This window comes from Rhineura floridana, chromosome 10, assembly GCF_030035675.1.
Source record: "Rhineura floridana isolate rRhiFlo1 chromosome 10, rRhiFlo1.hap2, whole genome shotgun sequence".
NCBI lineage: Eukaryota > Metazoa > Chordata > Lepidosauria > Squamata > Rhineuridae > Rhineura > Rhineura floridana.
Window position 1 is genome coordinate 21,153,006 of NC_084489.1, and position 18,544 is coordinate 21,171,549.

The following is an 18,544-nucleotide window of genomic DNA, read 5'->3' on the forward strand; positions in this document are numbered from 1 at the left end:
TAATATGCACCTCTTACGTGATGTAGCTACTGTTTGTTTGCTGTTAATAATAAAAGAAAAATCTTGGGAGTAAGTTCTATTTTGTATTATGTTTTAGAAAATGAAAATCTAATAAAAACAATTTTTAAAAAAAAGATAGCCATGAAGAAGAAACTAATCACCTATCCTGTGACCACCAGAGACACCTGAAATGTTTACTATTTATTGCCAATGTTTCAAAAAATAGTCTCAAAGCAGAAATTTCTCAGTGCATAGAATTCAGTCCCAATACAGGATTCTTCATTTGCACAGAAATAGTCATCTGTTGGCTGCAGAGCAGAGAGGAAAAACAAGCAGGGCTATTCATCCCTTCTACTTTGGCCCTTTCTCAACTATCACCTGGTGGCAACCATTCCATCAAACCTCTTTAACCACTTCCATCTCTGCTGGTCATTTTAAGAACTGGTGCCTGAGCTTCCCCATCCCTTTTGCCTCATGTGACATGCCTTTTAGATTGTAAGCCTAAGGGCGGGGACTGTCTTATTCCTGATCTTTGTATGCTGCTCTGGAAGCTCTTTCAACAAAAGAGTGGAGTAAATATGCTTTATATAGATTAAATAAATACAGTCCTTTCAAGCTTATTTCTGAGAACATGAACCAAAGCTAACAGTGAAGATCGTCGTGACTGGAAAAGGTATACAGAGAAGAAGGAAAATAAAATTTAGTGACTGGTGTGAGAAAGCACTCACTTCTAGGAAGGGACCATAGTTCAGTGGTAGAGAATATTGTTTTGCATGGAAGGGGTTTCAGGGCTAATTCCTTGGCATCTTCAGTCTAAAAATAAAAGTCAGGTAGCAGGTGATAAAGAGCCCTCTGGTTTGGACACTGGAGAGACACTGCCAGCAGATGATGGACTGACAGAAAGTGCCTTATACCACTTCAACTAAGTTACTATCATATACAGTAACAGCCACATGAAAGCCACAGGTATAAGTGCAATCCTGTTGTTGAAAACTTTTTATTCCAAACAAAGTTGCTAGCTTTCACATTTGTAAAAACAAAAAAGGAAAAAAGTTTGGAGGGATACAGACACTATTAAAGATTTTAAAAGCAAAGAATCCAGCCACTGCCAGAAGAAGGGTGGAATGCAGCGGACAGGTTAGGTGAAATAAAGTGGTCTGGAAATCTAGAGAGCAACTGCTATTTTGCCTCAGTAGGAGCTTGGGATATTTATATACTTCCTCCGAAAGGATGCTAGGTTTTCACCCAGAACTGTCTGCCTCCTGAGGGGCATGGATGTGAACAGGCTACAGAGCCCTTTCCTTTCAGAATGTGGTGGCAGGAATGATCCAGTATTTCGTTTCAAGGAATCTTTATTATAACAGATCAAAAAAAAAAAAAAAGGGGGGGGACAGGACATCCATATGCACAAGAGCTAGAACAGATGAACGTACTTCTCTTGGATCTTCCTTCCCAGTCAATTTTGGTCAAATCTCACACACTCATCTTTCAAAAGGAGCTGGGGAATGGACAACTAGGGGCTGGAGGGGATAAAAAGCTCGGTCCATACCAAGCTGTCCACGGGCCATCTGGGAAAGGATCCCATCTACCTGCATGAGAAAGGAAGAAAAGGTTGCCATTCACTTCCAGAACAAATCCTGAAGATCTCTTCTTATGTAAGCAGAGCATCCAAGCAGTTCTCAAGGAGTAAGTCATCCTCCCCTATCCCCAAATCAACCACATTGGATAAGTATCAACATTTAGTTGGGGCAGCCCCATATTATCCAAGCCAGCTGTTTCCTCATTCCAAGCCACATCCTCACATAGGAGAAACCTTCATCTTTGAACCTAACAGGGGACACCCATAAGAACCTTTCTGGATCAGACCAAAGGCCCATCTAGTCCAGCATCCTGTTTCTCACAGTGGCCCATCAGATGTCTATGGGAAGCCCACAAGTAGAACCTGAATTTTAACAGCTATGGAAGGTGATTCAGCCCCCTTTGATCATTTGGTTGCTCTTTTCTGCACCTTTTCCAGCTCTGCAATATCCTTTTTGAGGTACAGTGACCTGAACTGTGCACCGTATTCCAAGTCTGGTTGCACCACAGGTTTGTATAATGGCATTACAATATTGGCAGTTATATTCTCTTTCCCTTTCCTAAAGATCCCTAGCATAGAATTCACGTTTCTAACAATGGCTGCCTTTTCCACAGCCGGCCCTCATTATTTTGTGGCAGTAGGATCCACGCAAGCAATTTCCACAGTAACGCTAGTAGCATTGCTGCTGGAGACTCACCTGCTGGGCATACGCCTGATCCTCTTGGGGCTGATACAGTTTCTTAATCTCGAAGGTCCTGCAAGGCCAGGGGAGTGGAAGGGAGAAGTTAAGCACTAGGTAAATGACAAAATGCGATCCCCACTGAGCCATCATAAGTAGCCCTCTCTACTTATTAGCAACTATTTCTAAACACAAAAGGGGAGGGGGAAAGAGAGAGAGAGAGAGAGAGAGAGAGAGAGAGAGAGAGAGAGAGAGAGAGAGAGAGAGAGAGAGACTCTGACTTTACGTATATATAGCATTATATATAAATACAAGAAAGGAGGGGAACTCTGCTCTCAAGAACAAACAGAACCCTGGTAGAAGGAACATGGATTCAGTTGTCCGGTGAAAGGAGAAGTAGCAACTAAGACATGACAATTTATCTGCAGGATGCATGCAAAAATCTAAGCCTCTTCTGTGCAATGCACAGCCTCAAAGAAATATTTCTCAAACTTCTTATAGTCAATGCACCCCTGCCCCAAATAGAACTAGACACACATTTTAAACCTTTTTGGCTGCAAGAGTCCTTTGTATGCTGTGCAAAACTAACAGAGGATTCCATCCCGTTTTTCTGCATTAAATGAGGGATCTGGATGTGTCTCCTAACAGGAAGACAGCAAGCCCAGAACATTGACTCATGCAGTTTCAACAGGCAGCCTCCTCTGATGCAGACAATACTGCTGCATAGCAAGCAACTAGATCTAATCACACCCAGTGACAGAGGTGCAGCAGAATAAATCTGTCCCCTTTGCAGATTGAATAAGGAATGCATAGAGGGTAACCACCTCTGTGGGTGGATACTTTGGTGACACAGGAAACATAATTTCTCATGGTATATAGTTTAAGAATTACCACTTTAAACCAACATACATACTACTTAGATGATTTTATATTTTGGCCTTAATATTAAGTGGGAGCCATTTTTAAAAGGTGGGGACGGTTATTTAGATGGCAATGTGTATTACTTCGGAATGCTTGACTGCATTTGGGGGCTCCTCTTGCTCATTCAGCTGAGTGGTGCAGAGGTCCAGGGCTTCAAAGTCCTGCTCAGATAGCACCACTGACTACCATCACTAGAGACTGTTACGAGTGTTCTGGCTAACCATTTGCAGTCGAAAGGGTTGCAAGATCTTGGAGTATTCTGCACTAAATTTCCCACCCCAACCCCCTCTTTTCTGACTCGTTGTGCCTTCCTTTTGGCACTTTCAAAGAATGTGAAGACCCTGAATTAAAAGTTATCTCATTTCTTGGCTGATTTCCCTCATGCACAGAACAACCCCATTGTTCAAAGACAGCATTAGAAAGCAGAGCTGGTTTTTTTGAGTGTCAGCAAGAAATACATCCCCAACATGAGATCTCCTCATACCCAGACCCCTCCTTTTGGATTTAAGAGCAGGGTTTGAGACCCAAGATGCCATCTGAGCTCCAACATGTATAACTACATTCTCAAGGAATGCAGCACAGGACTGCAGACCACTGGGAGTCTGTGTCTCAGTGCAAACCTGGAGGCAAAGAGATTCCTTCCTGCTTTTTGGTCAGAGCTCCTTCACATTATTGCAGCTGCATTCCACTGCCCACTCCCTGGGCCTAGAATGGTGATCTGTCATTCCTTATAGCACTAGGGACCTTTTATCTCTTTAGTTTGGAGTTATGAATGGGTTAGTGTGTTAATGTTTAATGCTGCCACACACCCAATAATTTTGTATCCTTCTCTCTTCTCTCAGTAAAAGAAAGCTTTGTTTTAGTCTGGTTTGGACCTGCATATCATAGGTTATACACACCTTATTTAGGCACATTTCAAGGCAAAGCATCTGGTTTATCCCTAGCAAAAGATCCCTCTTTTCTAAAGTGATGGGACACGTGGGTGACATATTCACACACTCAGATTCCCAAAAGACGTAAGTGTGAACAAGATACATACCTGCCGTACTGGAAAAATCAGCCTCTGTCATCTTTCCCCTCACAAGCATATACTCTGGAGAAAGACAGCTCTGTGGATTCTTGACTCACCTTCTTCTGTCGTTAGAAACACCAGCTGCATGGAGTGAAGGCCGAGACATACTCTCCTGAAGAGGAATCTGGCTCTTTAAGAAGTTCTGGGATAAGGAATCTTGGTTACCTTTCCCTTGTATTTGCTGGCACAGGAGACATCTCTTTGGCTTCTCTCTGTTCCTGCAGCAGCAAACCGGGAAAGCGTTAAAGCTGGAAAAGGAGTTAGGGGATCCATGGCAAAAAGAGCAGGCAGTGCTGTAGCTTTACCTGATCACACAGTCCTCACAGACATAGTTGTCGAAGAAGCCATCAGGGACAGGGATCTTGAGTGGAGGCAGATGGAAGGGGACAATGTTCTTCCCATCCTGGACACAGACTAAGCCGCCACGGAGCAACAGAGGAGCCCAGCTGGATGGTGGGCGGTAGAGTGCCATCCCATGGACCACACACCAACCATAGACAATATCTACAAAGGAAAAATAGAGCTGGTTCAGCAGCGCGCATGCATGCACACACACACAGAGAGCAAACCTAGCTTCATTGACACTCTTCAACCTCAGTTCTGAGGAGTCTAATCTGTCATCATCTTTTCTAGTAAAGCCTTCCTCCAGTCTGTTTATTTTTGAGCATTAATTCATTTCCTAACTCAGTCCCCCACTAAAAGATTTAGTCACCTGTTTTCTCTTCAGTCAGCTCAGTTTTTACATCCTTGGCCAAGTCCAGATGAGAAAGAACTGTTGGAGGGGCCTGGAAAGGATGGGTGTTAGAGTTAGAGATACAGTTGAGCTTCACCTCTTCACTCTAGACTTTATGCTTTCTCTTATTCCCAAAAACCATTCAACCCATTGTTCCCCATGTCTAAAGCAGTTTTCCCTCTCAACTTTAAATACTAGGCAGGCGCCATCTCTGTTATCTTTTTGGTGCCTGTTGGAAGACTTTCCTCTTTCAACAAGCTTTTTAAGTTGAGACCTATCCCAGTCTGCGTCTGTGTTGGAATTGCTTTTAATATGTTTTTAAATCTTCTTTAAAAAAACAATGTTTTTTAACCTTTAAGATGTCTTCAAAGCTTTTTAAAATATGTTTTTAAAGCTGTTTTGTTTTAATGTATTTTAAGGCCTGTTTTTATGATGTTTTAAAGTGTTTTTAGTGCTTTTGTTTGCTGCCCTGGGCTCCTGATGGGAGGAAGGGTGGGATATAAATCAAATCAAATCAATCAATCAGTCAATAAACAAACAAACAAGCAAGCAAGCAAAATAAACCTATATTACCAAGTCTGTTTTGGCTTTAAGCTATTTTGGACCTTGGTCACCTGTGATATGCCTCTATCAATCCATCATCTCCCACCACCATTGTTCTACTTCAGGGGTGGGGAACCTCTGGCCTACAGGTCAATCACCTATGATGTCAGCTGACAGGCAGGGTGCAATTCTGCATTGGCGATGTGCACTTGTCGCAGCAGGGAACAAGTGCATGCACACCAAGCAGCTGATGAGAAATATGTGTGTGTTGAACCCTGCTCAGTTTGGCTGATTAGGAGGGGGAGAAAGAAGCGCTTGCCCAAAGCGCCAAGTGTAGGGCTGGCAATGTCCTTTATACTGTGGTTCCCAAGTGCCTGAAAGCCAGCTGGCTGTCAGGTGCTTGGGAACCCCACACAAGGGATTTTGACAGGTAGGTGGGACTAGTGTTCTACCTCCATTGTTGAAGGCAATTGTTGAAGGTGGGGAGAGTGCTCCTGCGCTCAGATTCTGCTTGCAGCCTTCCCGTGAGCAACTAGTTGGCCACTGTGAGAACAGACTGCTGGACTAGATGGGTCTTTGGCCTAATCTAGCACAGCTCTTCATGCCTCCCTTACTTTGATGGCAAGCCATTTCTGCATTTGGTTCACTACAGTTATGTAAGTGATAACTAGACCGCCCTCCCCAGCAAGGCCTGCCTGGAACTGAATTAAGGTCCCAGGTTAAAATGTATCTCTTCTCCCAGTTATCATGCTTATTTCTGTTTCTGTGTTTTGGGGGGTGGGCAGTATTGTTTTTTATTGTTAAACTTGGTGGTGGTTTTAATTGTGCATGTAAGTCACTGAGAGACATTTTACATTAAGATAAAAATTTAATACACAGTAATAAACAGCAGCAGCAAGAACAAAAGATCCCTACCACTTCAGGACACAAAGGTATATTTCATCTAGCGTCCTCTTCCCTGCAATTGCTTCCAGGATGCTCACATACAGGGCACAAAGTCAACAGTGTGGTGTGATATAGCAATTAGAGTGTTGGATTAGAACTGGGGAGACCAGGGTTCAAATCCCCACTTGGCCATGAAGCTCGCTGTGTGACCTTGGGCCAGTCACATTCTCTCAGCCTAACCTACCTCACAGGTTTGTTGGAGGATAAAATAGAGACGGGGAGAGCCATATGTATGCCACTTTGTACTCCTTGGAGGAAAGGTGGAATATAAATGTAATAAACAAACAAACAATAGCCTCCCACTGTTCTGTGTTCCTAGCATCTGATATTCAGAGACATCTTGCCTGTGCACATGATTAACAAATATTCACTAATAGGCAAAAAAAAACCCCTGTGGTTCAAGAATGTACATACAGCCAACAGATATTTCTATCAAACTTTAAATTGGGCAGCTATGGCGAATGCACCAGGGGAGGAGGAGACCTGACCTCTTCTCTGAGATATTGTGCTGCCCTACAAATTTGTACAAACACAAGCACAATTTGGGTTGGTCTTTCACAGTCCAATCCACTTCCTCTGTAGCTTGGAAGAATCTGGTAACATGTGTCTCTGAGCATATGGTGAGTGGTGGCAACACCTGCAATCAGCCCAAACAATAGAAAGAAGACATGTGCTGTACTGATCTTGTTGTAGCAGGGAGGAAACAACAATTTTAAGGTAGTTGATATAGTTCAGATAGTCACTTTAAATATGTTTGATTTATTTTGCAATTTTAGTGAAGTTTGCTATAGTCAATCATTTTCTTTTGCTTCTATTTCCGTGAATATCTGAAATACAGCACCACTTTGCAAAATTTACACTAAAAAAATCTCCAAAAATAATTGTGGAATAATGGCACTGACTTTTCTGCAGAATAGTCTCCAATGGACCTCAGGAGTGTCTCAATTTGCACAAGATAAAACAGTGGGAGGTGAAATATATTCTAGCAAAATTGTAGGTGTACTCTATGTTTTCAATTGACCATGCCCACCCTTCCTTAAGTGGAGTGGTTTAAGCATAGCAGACTGAACACATGCATCTTGGGCAGGCCAAGCTTGTTTTTTCCAACAGCTAGAGTCATTGCTTAAGTAGCAACATATTGTAATCAGTCTAATTTTACATCAAAGCTGCAGTTTCAGATTCAAGTGTTAATGCACCCAAAATAGAAATAGAACATAACCTCCAATTTGAAACACAAAAGGCTGCCTTTGCCATCATATGACACTGACCAATAAAAAGGCTTTGAAATTAATAAAAATAAATTTGACACAATATCTACAATGAAGAAGGACAGAAGTATCATTTTCTAGGTTAGACTTTGCAGAAATAGTAATAACACAGGAAAGAAGCAAAGTAAGAAGAACACCAACATACATACAAAAAATGTAATTCTCCATCTCTGAAGATGCAGTCCTGATTGCAGGTGTTTGGGTGGGCAGACACTGGGCAGAGGGAAAGCTGCTTTCCTTTATCATTATTTTTCGGGGTTTCCCACAGCTTTTTATTCTACAGCAGACACATGTAGTAGTCTCCCACCCAAATTTAAAGCAAAGCTGTCCCTGGCCACATCCACACCACATCCACTTTAAACAGCCATGGCTTCTCTAAAGAATCCTGGGAAGTGTAGTTTGTGAAGAGTGCTGAGAGTTGCTAGGAGAGGGCCTAATCCCCTCACAGAGCTGCAATCCCCAGAAGAGGGGCTGACTGCTAAAACCACTCTGGACACTGGAGCTCTGTCAGGGAAATAGGAGTCTCCTACAACTCTCAGCACCTTCACAAACTACACTTCTCAGAATTCTTTCAGGGAAGCATGTTTAAAGTGGAAAAAATGTCTGGCATGGGTGTGGCCCCAATTAGCCAAGCCAAACATCTGTTAGTTTGGCTTTTAGAACACTGACAGTTGGTTCTTACTGAGCATGCCTGTGCTATCAGACTCCAATGTTAAATTTCTTAAATTAATTAAAAATCAGCCATGCTTTTTTTTTTTACTTTTATACTGCTGAAGATAAAGGTCAGTGTGGAGCAATGTCAGTAACAGGATTACAGGTATTCTGTGAATATGGCTGATTTTTAATTAATTTCAACAAATTATGAGACTACTAACAGAAAAAATCCAACAGAGGTCTGGATTTTTTCTTTTGTTTTACCCTTTGAACTCTAGATTTTCTCTTAGTGTTTTGTGTATCATCCTGAAAACTTAGAGGACTGTTAAGCAAGCATTTCTGAGTTCAGGGCTTTAAGTTTTGTAAGATTTTGTTTTCAAATGAGTTTATGGAAAGCAGCAGAATGGCATGGGGTGTATTTTCAATTTAACATGGCGGCATATGAAAAATCCATGTTGGCTATAGTATACAGCCACTCTTGTGGCTGTATGATCATTAAGCATATCCTCCTAGATATGCTATACCCATCCTTGGTAACCTATAAATCAATACATGAAGCTGCCTTAAACTGAGGTCACTTAGCAGCATATTTCCACAGTTTTAGGCAGAGCTCTTGATTTTTCTGTCCCCCAACATGAGATGCCAGGGGGTTGCAGACCATAAGCTCTACCACTGAGCATTATCAAGTGTTGCCTCTTTTCAGGACTGCCAACATGCTTGAGAGCTTCCTCTAAGCATCTGGTTGGCCACTGTGAGAACAGGATGCTGGACTAGATGGGCCACTGGCCTGATCCAGCAGGTTTTTCTCATGTTCCATACGCTTTCTTCAGAGTTTGCATTTCTCACTCAGAAACCAGCATCTCATTTTCAACCCAGGCTTCTGTTTTTCCACTCCATCAGTTGCTGATCTATGCAATATGTTATCTCCTCCTGAGGTCCCACCATCCTAGACCTAGAATCACTCACCCCAGGGTTGTGGAGCCTCTCTTTTGTAATGCTTGTTTCTTCTTCTTCACTGCTTGCTGCTTTCAGCTGGGGATCTCTGTGATAGGCTTTCAGCCTTTCCACAAGTTCAGCATTCTGAAGAAAATAAGTGGAGAAAAGGCAGAAGTAAGTATTCAAGAAGAGGGCCAGCTCCAGGTTTGAGGCGGTCCTGGGCAAAGTGGAAGACTTAACTGGCAGCAATGGCTACTTGGTAGCTGGCAACAGCCATGAGTTTAAGGGTTATTTCAGGGAGCTGTTGTTTTAGTTCCCCACCATGCAACAGACTGATGCTATAGTGGAGTGGGGGGCATTGTGGAAAATGAAAATGGCAGCTAGACCTAGCCATTTAGAGCACTGGGCTAAAACAAAATGTAGAAGAGAGTCAGTCCCTGAGCAGTGACAGAGCTGGGCCTTGCCAGGGAATTGGGCTCCCAACACCTACCCAAAAATGCCAGGTCTCAGGCCAGCCCTTTTAACAGGGATGTTTGAGTTAAACTCACCCAAGAACTAAGCCTCTTTTTAAAGTTGTTGATGATATAGTTATTTTTATATACTTACAAAGCACCAAATATTTTCTAAGTGTTGTACAAGTATCAAAATATATAAGACAAACCCTGTCCACAGTTCACAATCTAACTGACAGAATATAAAAGGAAAAATGAACAGGGAGGGAAGAGGAAAGCAAATATGGAGTAGCTGCTCACAAATGGATATTATACAGCCACGAGAGTGGCTACTATAGCCAGCGTGGATTTTTCACATTCCGCAATGTTAAGTGGAAAATACCCCCCATGCCATTCTGATGCTTCCCATAAGCTCATTTCAAAACAAAACCTTACATAACTTATAGTCCTGAACTCAGAAACGCTTGCTTAACAACCCTGTCAATTTCCATGGCGATACACAAAACAGTCAGAGAGAATAGACAGTTCAAAGTGTAAAAAGGAGAGAGAAAAACCTCAGAGCCCTTTTGGACTTTTTTCTCTGAGAGTTATAATCTGTTGTCATTCATTAAAGATCAGCCATGTTCACAGAGTACCTGTAATCCTAATACTGACGTTGCCCCATACTCTGACCTTCATCTGCTGCAGTTTAAAAGTTTAAAAAATGCCTGGCTGATTTTTAATTAATTTAATAAATTTTGGCTGGGACCCAATCATAGCGCGGAGCATGCTCAGTAAGGACCAACTGTCAGTGTTCTAAAAGCCTCATAGCTGCTGGGCTTGGCTAATCAGAGGGCCACACCCACACCAGACTTGATTTCACTTGAGACAGTCATGGCTTCCCTCAAAGACTCCTAGGAAGTATAGTTTGTGAAGGGTGCTGAGAGGAGACTCCTATTCCCCTGAGAGAATGGTTTAACAGTCAGCCACTCTGACTGAAGGTCTGTGAGAGAAACAAGGCGTCTCCTACCAACTCTCAGCACCCTTTACTAACTACACTTCCCAGGATTCTTTGAGAGAAGCCATGATTGGCTTTGAGCCATGGCTTTGAGAGAAGCCATGATAAATTGTTTTAAATTGTTTTTAAAAGATGTGTTTTTAAATTTGTATATATGTTTTTAATGTTTTTATTTATTGTAAACCACCCAGAGAGCTTCGGCTATGGGGCGGTATATAAATGCACTAAATAAATAGATAAATAAATGATTGTCCAAAGTGTAATAGAGGCCTGGTGTGGATGTGGCCAGGGACAGCTTTGTTTTAAATTTGGGTGGGAGGTAGGGTTGCCAGGTTCAGGGCCTGAGACTGATCCTGTATCTTTAGGAGAAGAGAAAGTCAGCCAAGTGCTGGTGTTCTTGCAACATTGTAATGAGAAAAACCACAAGGTAGAATTGTCCCTTCCCCGTGCCCAACTGTGAAAGATACAGAAGACGTCTTGGTTGGCAGGCCCAGCCTGGTCAGTTTTACCTATCCTAATCATGATTGCATAGGTGTATATCCGATTCAACTCAATAATCATACAAATGATCAGACCTGCCTTTTCCCTCCTTCCCCTTTCCTCTCCCTTTCTCTTCCCCTCTTCCTTCTTCCGCCTTCCCTGCCCACTCCAGCCCTCCGTCCCTCCCCCCGTCAGTTTTACCCATCCTGAGCATGATTGCACGGGAGTAAATCCCACTGAACTCAATAAGCATGCAAATGATCAATCCATTCTCAGCAAACTTGCACAGGATCCCATTTCTTACCTCCCAGATTAAAAAGCATGGAAATTCACTAATAGGCAAAAAACCTTGCGGTTTAAGAATGTACCTATAGCCCACAGATATTTCTACTAAACTTTAAAAAGCGAGGAAATTGGGCAGCTATAGTGAATGCACCAGGGGAGCAGGAGACCTGAACTCCTCTCTGAGATATTGGACTGCCCTACAAAGTTGTCAAAATGCAAACACAATTTGGGTTGGTCTTTCACAGTCCAATCCACTTGCTGTGTAGCTTGCAAGAATTTGGTAACATGTGCCTCTGAGCATATGGTGAGTGGTGGCAACACCTGTAATCAGCCCAAATAATAGAAAGAAGATATGTCCTGTGCTGATCTTGTTTTAGCTGGGAGGAAGCAACATTATTAAGACAGTTGATCTAGTTCAGATGGTCACTTTAAATATGTCTGATTTACTTTGCAATTTTAGTGAAGTTTTCTATAGGAAATCATTTTCTTTTGCTTTTGTTTCTATGAATATGTGAAGTACAGCAACACTTAGCAAAATTTATACTAAAAAAACTCCAAACATAATTGTGGAATAATGGCACTGACGTCTGCAAAATAATCTCCAGTGGACCTCAGAAGTGTCTCAATTTGCACAAGATAAAACAGTGGGAGGTGAAATATATTCTAGCAAAATTCTAGGTGTGCTCTATGTTTTTAATTGATTGTGAACACCTTGCCTTAAATAAAGTGGTTTAAACATAGCAGGCTGAAAACATGCATCCTCTTTTTTCCAACAACTAGAGCCATTGCTAAAGTAGCAGCATATTGTAATCAGTCTGATTTTACATTAAACTGCAGTTTCAGGTCCAACTGTTAATGCACCCAAAACAGAAATAGACCATAACCTCCAGTTTGAAACAAAAAGGCTATCTTCACCATCATATGACATTAACCAGTAAAAAGGCTTTGAAATTAATAAAAATAAATTTGACACAGATTTCTAGGATGAATAATGAGGGAAATAAAATTTTCTAGTTTAGATTCTCTGTAGAAATATTAGTAACACAGGAAAGAAGCAAAGTAAGAAGAACACCAGCGTACAAAAATGTAATTCTCCATCTTTGGAGATGGCAGTTGTTGCCACCACTCACCATATGCTCAGAGGCACATGTTACCAAATTCTTGCAAGCTACACAGCAAGTGGATTGGACTGTGAAAGACCAACCCAAATTGTGTTTGCATTTTGACAACTTTGTAGGGCAGTCCAATATCTCAGAGAGGAGTTCAGGTCTCCTGCTCCCCTGGTGCATTCACTATAGCTGCCCAATTTCCCTGCTTTTTAAAGTTTAGTAGAAATATCTGTGAGCTATAGGTACATTCTTAAACCGCAAGGTTTTTTGCCTATTAGTGAATATGTATATGGTCTCATTCTGTCTTTGAAGTCTCCCAATATTTTGGGGAACTTTCTGTGGTCACTGTTAGCAGCTAGGTATTAACCATAAAGAGTAGTCTACCTTACAGGGGGGAGATGCTGCAGTTGGTTGTGAATAGTCAGGGCTAACTGGGCTTAGAAGGGAAGATGAAAGTAGGGCTTCCTTCATCACTGTTCAAAATGAGAATATAATCAAATAGGAACTTGGAACTGTGCAAGCTCATATTCCCATCTAACTCTCAACAGTGAGATGAAGACAGGGCAGAAAGTTCAGTATGAACCAGGACAGTGCCCTCTCACCTTCCCTGTAGCACGAAGCCCCAACTTCTTACATTGGTGTTGCAACTGTGTCCTCTTCAGGACACTGTAATCCAAGGAGGAAGTGCCATTGAGTGGTGAACATGAAGAGCCCTTGACTGGTGTGTGCGGAGGAGGTGTGCAAGCAGATCTGGCTACTTTGCGGCTCTGGCGGGGCATTCCAGGAACTCTAAACCAAAAAAGAGAAACATGGCAAATTGCAGAGGCTAACACCAACCTCCATTTCCCCATCTCTGTCTAAGATAAGCCATGAACAAGAAACCTGTGTTTCCCTGGCCTCTGATATTGCTGAACTACAGCTCCCATCATTCCTGGCTATCTGCCGTGCTGGCTGGAGCTGATGGGAACTGGAGCCCCTCACCATCGGGAGGGCCACAGGTTCCCCACCAATATAACCAATCAATAGCCTTCATTTATAGCAGAGATGGAAAATCTGGGGCCCTCCAGATGGCATTTGACTCCACCTCCTATCAGCCCCAACCCAGCCAACATGGCCAATGGTCAGGGCTAATGGGACACAGGCCAGCAACACTTGGAGGGCCACAGGTTCTCCACCCATGGCTTACAGCATTGCTCTTCAGGATACGTTACTGGGTTGTGGCCTGATCTAATGGGGACCACAAAAGCAGCATTACCTCTGTCCAAATATATGGCAAAAAATGTGGGTCCCCAAATCCAAATTTGGGTTAATGATGGGTCCCACGTCTGAAAAGAATATTGACTTATTGGAAAGACAAACAGCTAGCAGACATATAGTAAAACATTCTCACACCCGCACTCCTTTGTATTCTGTAGTACGTCGCCAAAGCCTCCGTTATTGTAGATTTTCTTGTGTCTTGCATGTGACCTGTGAAATAACAGATTGTAAATGCATTGACATGATGGCACCCAGGTACCTTCTCCCCCACCTCCAGACATCTCCCTAAATTGCAGAGGAGCTCAGATAAAGAAGCAGAAGGGCAGAACACAGACGAAGCTTAACTCATACCAAAGACAGCCATTTGCAACACATGCATTGCTTGTTTGCCTTCTCTGAAAGCCAAACTGATCTGTCAAGCACAGCGCCTCTGAACTTTAGGTTTCAATCAGAACTGTCTGCTGCTTCTTGGCTGTCTGTAGGACGGGGTAGCCAACACCCCACTGAACGAATGCAGCGGTTTATAATCGCTAGCTTTAATCACAAGAGGATATAAGAGGAACACAAGCAACAGGATAAGACAAAGCGAAAAGGGACTCAGGGGGGAAAGGGAACACAAACAACCCACCTGGACATTTGGTGACGTGGTTTCCCCTGAACTTCAGAGTCTCCTTTTTTCAAACTGCGCGCACTCCCTCGCTCTGCTATCAAGCGACTTCTCCCAGATCACGCCCCCTTGACGGGATCATTGTGCGCATGCGCGGGCCGGTCTTCAGTTCGCGAGAGCGGGGAGAGAGAAGTCGAAAGCAAGATGGCTGCGCCCAGTTGGTCCCCAGGGCTGTGGGAGGCGTGAGTGACGATCCCTCTTCGCGTGTAGGAGATGTCCTTGTTTCCAAGTCTGCCTCTCACTCTCATACCGGCCGTCTTCGTCTGCTCACGCTCAGCTGCTCGCTCTGTAGGCTTATTTGAGTAGTCCCTCTACAAAATTCTGTGCGTGCTAATATAGGAATAAGCTCCATTGAACTCAAATGAGGTTTCTTCTGCGTGAACGAGCATAGGTGTAAATGTGTTAATGGGCAGAAGATAGATCGAGATCTAGTAGTAGATTTCTAGGTGACTTGTAATTGGCTACCAAGGAATTCTGACTGTCAGTTGTTTAACAGTAGCAGCAACTCTCCCCATCCCTCCAAAATTGGGCTGCTGAAATGAAGAACGCTTGCAAGAAAACCAGTGAAATATTTTTGTGGGAAAAGATTTGATCTCAGTGGTGCCACTGCAAACAAAATCCTGTGCTAAGATACATTTAGAGTTTCCCTGTTTCTTAATTGTGTGTATTTCTGCCCCCCTTTAAGCTTTTTTTTGTACTTGGTTCCAGTTAGTGGACCTGGGAGTTCTAGAAAAACAAAATAGATCCTTCAGTCCTGAAGTCTGCTCCCCCCTCACCCCACCACTGTATTGGATCCTTTACCCTTCTTGTGTGTGGCAGAATCTCTGTGATTTGAGGTTCCCCTAGGAGGTCTTAAATATAAATAGGCATAGAGGGGAAATCATAAAAAGTTAGGCCCGTGGCCTTTAGGTGTCTGTGATGTTTCTCACAGATTTATATATCATTGCTCTGTAGCCAGGTAGAACCTGCAGTTTGAGCTTTGTACTTTTTGTTTTGTTTTGCTGCTTGATTGGTGAATTCCACAGGCAACCCCCATGGAATAAAGATAACATTTAAGAGTATGTAGTGTGCCTTCTGACGTGGGGAGTATCATCATGTAACGCCCAAGCTCCATTCACAAATGATACACTCTTCCAGGAAGGCTGTATAATAATGTGGGTTCTTCTGAATGTGTAAAACATTCTCACACCCGCACTCCTTTGTATTCTGTAATACGTCGCCAAAGCCTCCGTTATTGTAGATTTTCTTGTGTCTTGCATGTGAACAGATCCAGAGAGCACTATCCCAATAGACATTCCCGTATGGGTGTGCTTTCATTTTCAGCTTTATTATTTAATTTCATGTAAAGATAGATCAGCTTCCTTTCCAGAGGGCATGCTGCACAATAAAATAAAAATGAAATAACAGTGACTACTATACAGTGTCACAGCAAGAAAATAGCACAAACTTAGACAAGATGCCACATGTCTCTTAAAAGCAAAAAATGATTCAAGGGGTTGTCTTATTGGGAGAAAGTTTGTAGGCAGACATCAGAGATGGCTCTAGACCTCATCAGCCTAACTGCCTCAATAAATGGTACGGGGCCCTGTCTTTCCTGAAAGTCTCAGCAAAGGAAGACAGTAGTCTTCCTCAAGCTTTGCTAAGCCTCTGGCCACTTGCCTGCTTACTGTCCTTGTCTTTAAATGGGATTTTTTCATTCTTAGAAGCCCTATGAAGAGCAACATTATTTTGTTAAACTAAAAAACTATCATGCTGCTAATTATCACAATGAAGTTAAGATCATTTAATGTTTTTTACAGGCTGCTAACATATGCTGCAGAATGTGGTTCATTTACCATAGATTCCTCACATGTCCCAAACCCTGGAGAAGACAAATACATGGAGTATTGGACCCAATTAAATGGCAGAAGAGTCTAATTCCAAGATGCATCAGGTGTATTTATAGTGAAACAGGGAAGTGGGAAAGAAGCTATACGCTGGAGACTAGGGAGAAAGTTGAAAGATGGTGGCATTCAAGAATAAAGGAACAGTTCAACAAAACTGCAGAAATAGATGTAAGGATTGTGGCATAATTGAAAATGCATGCTTCACTTCCTCTCCCACCCTGAGTATTACCTGCTCTTGGAAACATTAATGATTGTATATTACAGTTCAGTGTTTCCAAAATTTTATGAAATTGTGCCTGCCATTTGGTTTTTTTCTTCTGTGTGTTTGTATTTCATCCTTTTTGGATATATCTGTCCAGGTTCTGAATTATCTTTCCCATGCAAAATTGCCACATGCTATTTTAGTCTCTTACAACACTGTTTCATCTTCAACCTCATCTGCAATAACTGATCTACAATAGTCAGAGTTTCTGGTGTTCTTTTTTCCCCTGCAGTTCCAGTGGATTGTGGCCCATATTCTGGGAAATCCTGAAACTTTATTAATTGTAGCCTTTTATCAATCAGATATGTAAGATTGTTTGGGTTCATTCAGTAAGAGGGCAGCCCACCAGCTTGTTGTGGAAACACCAATGAGCTTTATGTATATACTTTACCAAGCATTCCATTGCAACATCAATGCAGGGACTGCTTCAAATTATTATTATTATTATTATTAACTTTATTTATACCCCGCCGTTTTTCCAAATTGGAACTCACGGCGGCTTCCAGATAAAAAACAGATACAATTAAAACCTACCAAAGTTAAAAGCATATAATACGTAAGTAAATAAATATAGACAGATATAATTAAAAAATGAACTCTGATTTAAAATAGCATTAAACTGTTTCTGATATTAAAAACTATACTCATAAAATCAGAATAATTAAAAAATAAACAAGCAAGAGCAATATGACCTCCTTTTGGGCCTATCCTTAGCCGCCTTCGGAATCAAAGGCTTGCTGAAATAAGAAAGTTTTTACCTGTCAACGAAAGGACTGCAGGGAAGAGGCCATTCTTATCTCCTTAGGGAGGGAATTCCAAAGCCTAGGGGCAGCCACCGAGAAGGCCCTATCTCGTATCCTCACCAGTTGTACTTGTGCGGATGACGGTATTGAAAGAAGGGCCTCTCCTGAAGATCTCAGGGCCCGGGCAGGCACATAGAGGGCAATGCGGTCTGACAAATAGCCTGGACCCAAGCTGTATTTACATTAGTATCCTGTCTTCCCTCCAAGGAGTTCAAAGAAGTGAACATGAGGTTGTGTCATTTTCTTTTCACAACAGCTTTGTGAGGCAAATTAGGCTGAGAGATGGTGACTGGCCACCCAGTGAACCGCAGTGTTGCACCCTTGGTTGAAATGAGCCTCTGCATTAATTGGCATATACTTAACTTGATTCTATGGAGTTCATTTCATGAAGATTCAACCCCCAGCTCATTAAGATTCTTGTCTAGCAGTACATACTGTCTTGGAGTTAGAATCTGAAGGAGGTGAAGAATCGGAGGAACACAGATTGTTTACCTAGGGTTACAACCTTTTTTTCCTGGGTGTAGTGCTTGTGCCTTTAACACCTAGCTGTGTGGCAAACAGAAATCCAACTGGTGAAGCATTTCTAGTTGCATGCTGAGAAAATCTTTAACTTTGTTGCTTTGGGAACGCATGATTCTCTAGATGTTGTTGGAACTCCAACCCCCATCATCCCTGCCAGTGGCCATTCTGGCTGGGGCTGATGAGAGTTGTAATCCAACAGCATCTGGGGAGTCATGGGTTCTTGTGCTAAAGGGACAAGACCCCTACTAAAAAAAGGTAACCTGATTTTAGAGATGGGAAGGCCTGGGGGGGGGATCAAGAAAAAATGAGGGGGGCTGTTTTTCCCCAAATTTACCCAGCTTTTTTTTCTGAGCCTTCACTTCTATACCTTATTTACAGCTGTTGAGATTTTCTGCACTGCAAAGGATAGGTAGAAGGTCCCTTGCAAGATGTGAACTCTGGCCTGGGTTGAATCTGTGCTGACTATGTGGAAAAATCCTAGTTTAATTGTTGAA

The 18,544-nt window shown here is 42.4% G+C and overlaps 2 protein-coding genes across 6 annotated transcripts in view; one reads left to right on the plus strand and one right to left on the minus strand.

Annotated features, from left to right (window-relative positions):
• Positions 1-1,334: 1,334 nt before the first annotated feature.
• On the minus strand, positions 1,335-14,679 carry LOC133365308 (uncharacterized). 2 transcript variants are annotated; one of them, XM_061586996.1, is made up of 9 exons: positions 14,539-14,679; positions 14,046-14,120; positions 13,256-13,442; positions 9,361-9,474; positions 4,964-5,036; positions 4,557-4,755; positions 4,308-4,469; positions 2,277-2,334; positions 1,335-1,589 (listed from the first exon to the last, which is right to left on the minus strand). In XM_061586996.1, exons 1-9 carry the CDS (start codon positions 14,544-14,546, stop codon positions 1,482-1,484), a joined length of 984 nt encoding a protein of 327 aa, XP_061442980.1. In that variant the 5' UTR covers positions 14,547-14,679; the 3' UTR covers positions 1,335-1,481. The 2 variants fall into 2 exon arrangements, with proteins under 2 accessions (XP_061442980.1, XP_061442981.1); XM_061586997.1 differs by lacking the exon at positions 14,539-14,679 and having other exon boundaries at positions 14,044-14,120.
• The window catches only part of LARS2 (leucyl-tRNA synthetase 2, mitochondrial), a 100,496-nt gene continuing 96,589 nt past the window's right edge, over positions 14,638-18,544 (plus strand). For 2 of the 4 annotated variants that reach the window (XM_061586994.1, XM_061586995.1), the window contains exons 1-2: positions 14,638-14,865; positions 16,377-16,631. In XM_061586994.1, coding sequence (XP_061442978.1) covers positions 14,791-14,865; positions 16,377-16,631 — 330 coding nt within the window. In that variant the 5' untranslated portion in view covers positions 14,638-14,790. Of the gene's footprint in view, positions 14,901-16,376; positions 16,632-18,544 lie in introns of all 4 variants that reach the window. The other 2 variants (XM_061586992.1, XM_061586993.1) reach the window with 2 other exon arrangements.

Excerpts from the sequence above, each read along its gene's own strand:
- LOC133365308 (XM_061586996.1), bottom strand. Across the intron at positions 4,470-4,556 it reads TGTGAGGACTGTGTGATCAG|GAACAGAGAGAAGCCAAAGA; the intron begins GTAAAGCTACAG and ends TTGCTGCTGCAG. Across the intron at positions 2,335-4,307 it reads GTTTCTAACGACAGAAGAAG|GACCTTCGAGATTAAGAAAC; the intron begins GTGAGTCAAGAA and ends CTGGCCTTGCAG.